We start from the raw sequence: 3,483 nt of genomic DNA, 5'->3' as shown, positions 1-3,483 counted from the left end.
CCGCCCGCGGGGGGGGGTGAATTCCTGTGTGAAATTCCTTCACCTGTCTGGTTCCTCGTCCCTCTAACCCGTTCCCGGCTCCGTGGTTTAGGGCTTTATTCTGCCTTTCTGCACGAGGGGACGCGTTTAAAGTGTTCACCCGCCGTAGGGGCAGCGAGGTCGCTGCCCGCGGCCTTGGGTTGCCTCCTGGGCCGCTGGAAGCTGCCCGCTGCGCATCGCAGGGTGCGGAGCGCTCAGGAAGGCTTTCGGGTAGAGTTCTGACGTGCTGCATGCGGTAGCTTTCTAATCTGTCGAAGCTGGAAACCTCCAGTATTGTTTAAAGCTCCTTTCTTGCTCTGGGCAGCCCTGTTCCTCGGGGACTGGTGTGAAATGAAGATAAGGTCCCCTCCCTGCCCGCAGCCCGGTGCCTACCCCGGGCCCAGCCCTTGGGCCTCCTCCCTGGCACGGCACACGGCAGCCCGATCCCCGCCGGCGGGAGCCCTCCTCGGCGTGCCGTGAGAGAGGAGAGCGCCTGCTGGGCTGTCTTCACCGAGCCCTGGCCAGGCAAGCGCCCGGGTGGTTGAGCAAGCCGGGTCATTGCAGTCTAGAGCTGGAGTTATTTAAAAGGAAGATGGCTGGCACGCCAAATCTTTCACTTCAAATAAATTCCACCTTCTACTGCAAAAACGGAGAGGGAGAAAAATCTCTCTCCCATCATCCCATCAAGAACTCAACTGCGCAAGCTTTGACGGTAGCTCCTAGCCTTTACGCTGACTGAAGGCAGACGTAATGTCATGTCTTTGAGGACTACGGTAGCTTCCTACTTTCTTCAGATTCCATCTCGAGGGACTGATGCAGGCTGGTGTTGCTGTTGATGTAGTTTGGGCTCTGACTGATCTTGAAAGGTCACAGCCTGCTGTTCTGAGAGGAAGGTGTGACTTCGGATTTATTTTTTTTCCACGTTAGCCTAACAGCTTGTGTATCTTTTGATGTTTTCAGCCTTCTTCCTGGGAAAGGTGACTTTTTAACGGGGTCAATAAATGTGTTTACTCGTGTTGCTATCTGTTGTAGTTGCTTAGCTTGTGTTGCGTATTCATTCAAGGCCAGCGCGAGATGCTATAGTCTGTAGCGTACATCCAAGATCTTCCTTGCACTCATTACCTAGTTGGCATTGTGGGCTGGTTAGCACTAATTCCTACCAGAGTAGCTCAGACAAGGCGCAGAGTTGTCCCGTTCTGAGCTTGTCTGCAGCTTCCAGGAGAGAGGGGTCCACGGCACACAGAGCCAGAGGAACAGCGGGTCAAAATCCACTCCACACCTGACTGCAGGCCACCGAGTTAAATTTGGTACAGCATATCCGTAAGCTATGCTTCCATGACAGCATGGTGGCAGTAAGGCATTACCCAGGATGCCCAATGTAATGATAGAAATCATTTTTAGTAAGGTAAAGACCTTGCTTACAGCAGGCTCTCCCAAAGCAAGTGCGCGGCTTGTAGCTAATTGAAGACACGCTGGGCAAACAGTGTGCTCACCGGTGCTCTCTGTTCTCTGTGGTCGTGTTAAATTAGAAGGAAAATAGGTTTGCATTGGATGAGTAGAGTGAAAGAGGCTAGGTAATTTGTTTCAGTAGCCAGTGCTGCTGTGAGTACAGGTGATGACATGATACTATTGTGACACTTCCGTAGTGCAGATTTTCTTCGGACTCTGTCAGGAATGCAATCTTTTATAAAATATTAGTGCAGACAGGTTTCTCAAAACTGTCACTTAACTGCACATTCTGTTCCCTTCCTCCCTCCGTGTAATTGCTCACCCAGCGCCACCAATGACAACAGTTGAAAGAGCCTCAATCTGGAATGCTGGAAATGCCAAAAATTACTTTCCCCCCCCCCGTCCTTCTCGTGTACTGTGGAAGCAAACTCCGCTAGGTCATGTCCTGAGTAGGAGAGACAAGGCAGTGTTTAATGTCAAATAGTTGTCACTAGTCTGGAAATCCAGAAATCCTGTGTATGTCTCTATTCAAATCTTTAAGGAAAGCGGGTAAGTTTGTGTTTTGGTGGGTTTTTGTGGGGTTTTTTTAAGCATGGCTTGCAGTCTCCCTGCAAAACTAGTCTCTGAACTGGAGAGAAACTGAATTATGCCCTTAAGTGTAGCTATTTCTTAATGTCATGTTAACGCTCAGCTTGTGGGAACTCTGTGCCGCCTGTCTCCAGAAGGTAATCCCCATTTGTTAAAGCAAGTCGATGCTCTGTGATTAAGTCACAGTCCACAGAGGTTCATGCTGCGCTTGGCACTTACCCTTCCTCTCTGTCTCCCCCCCCCTTACCTGTTCCTCTCTCTGCTGCTGCCAGGTTTGCTGCTGCTGCGGAAATGGGGGAGTACGGAGTTGTGCCAGGCCAGCACGTGGCCATCGTCTGGGACAGCTCCTCGCCGGTTGAAGCCCTGAAGGATTTGGTGGCTAAAATTCAGGCGCTGGTGGGAGCTGATAATCGTGTCTCTGTGGAAAACATTAACCAGCTGTCTCAGTGTAAGAATGAGCTTAATTTTTCACTGTTCCGTTTAAAGGGAGAGGGTGCTTCTGTTGTGTGAGCTGACATCTTCCCTGGCTTGTAAGTCAGCATGCAGAACAACAATAGCACCTACTGCTAGCTCTTACCACTGGCAGTAGAGCAAAGAAAGTGATAAACCCTGGTTGCGCTTCCCATGACTGGTGTCTTTAATCAGTTACTGCTGTTGTACGCAAGCGTGAGAGATGAGGAGGGGAGGTGGAACTGATGTATTAAGCAAAGCTCTGTGTGTCTATGTGTAGAATTGTACCATCTTCCTCTTTCTTTCTTTTCAGCGGCTCACGGGGAGTCCAGTTTTGATGTAATTCTCTCTGGCATGGTACCAGGCAGTACAGCGCAGCACAGCGCGGAGGTACTAGCAGAACTAGCTCGGATACTTAAGCCGGGGGGCCGTGTCCTCCTGAAAGAACTGGTGATTACAGAATCAGGTGAGAGAATCTGCATCAGCCTTGCTTTCATGGCAGCATAGCAATTCTTGTGAGGATTAGGCTGAAATGGAAAGGACGGGAACCCTGACTGACATTCAGAGATTTTCGTTCTCCTGACACAGTAACCTGAATAGCAAGGTTTTTACCCTGTGTTTTAGCTGGTAGCCATCAGAGGTGTTTGCAGTCACTCTCCTTCTATCAAAAGTGCTGGATAGACTTGTTCCTAAACTACGTTGAAAAGCTCAGTGGACACTGATCTTCTCCTAGGGCGTGTAATGTTAAATAGTTGCAGATGTTCTGTTTCTGAGGAGCTTCTGAAGTGGTTTTAAAAACAGGTGACGAATGCCAAGAGAAGCTGTTCCCAGAAGCCAGCTGAGAAATAGTTATCCAGAAAAGGTAGAACTGTTTGGACTAAGTTTTAAGAGTAAAGCCAGAGTACCTGCCATGGGACAGCTGGAGGAGCACACAAGGTTGTCGTGGTTTAACCTCAGTCAGCAACTGAGGCCCACCCA

The 3,483-nt window shown here is 49.8% G+C and overlaps 2 protein-coding genes across 2 annotated transcripts in view; one reads left to right on the top strand and one right to left on the bottom strand.

Moving 5' to 3' along the window:
• COQ9 (coenzyme Q9) overlaps positions 1 to 577 on the bottom strand; it is an 8,538-nt gene extending 7,961 nt beyond the window's left edge. Inside the window, exon 1 of the mRNA XM_009320047.1 lies at positions 412 to 577. Coding sequence (XP_009318322.1) covers positions 412 to 577 — 166 coding nt within the window. The remainder of the gene's footprint in view (positions 1 to 411) is intronic.
• A 1,750-nt stretch (positions 578 to 2,327) lies between these two features.
• The window catches only part of CIAPIN1 (cytokine induced apoptosis inhibitor 1), a 6,434-nt gene continuing 5,278 nt past the window's right edge, over positions 2,328 to 3,483 (top strand). Inside the window, exons 1-2 of the mRNA XM_009319882.1 lie at positions 2,328 to 2,503; positions 2,819 to 2,971. Of these exons, the coding sequence (XP_009318157.1) occupies positions 2,347 to 2,503; positions 2,819 to 2,971 (310 nt within the window). The 5' untranslated portion in view covers positions 2,328 to 2,346. The remainder of the gene's footprint in view (positions 2,504 to 2,818; positions 2,972 to 3,483) is intronic.

The sequence above is a fragment of the Pygoscelis adeliae genome, unplaced genomic scaffold, assembly GCF_000699105.1.
Source record: "Pygoscelis adeliae isolate BGI_AS28 unplaced genomic scaffold, ASM69910v1 Scaffold390, whole genome shotgun sequence".
Taxonomy (NCBI): domain Eukaryota; kingdom Metazoa; phylum Chordata; class Aves; order Sphenisciformes; family Spheniscidae; genus Pygoscelis; species Pygoscelis adeliae.
The sequence above is the reverse complement of the archived record's forward strand: the minus strand, read 5'-3'. Positions and strand labels throughout refer to the sequence as shown.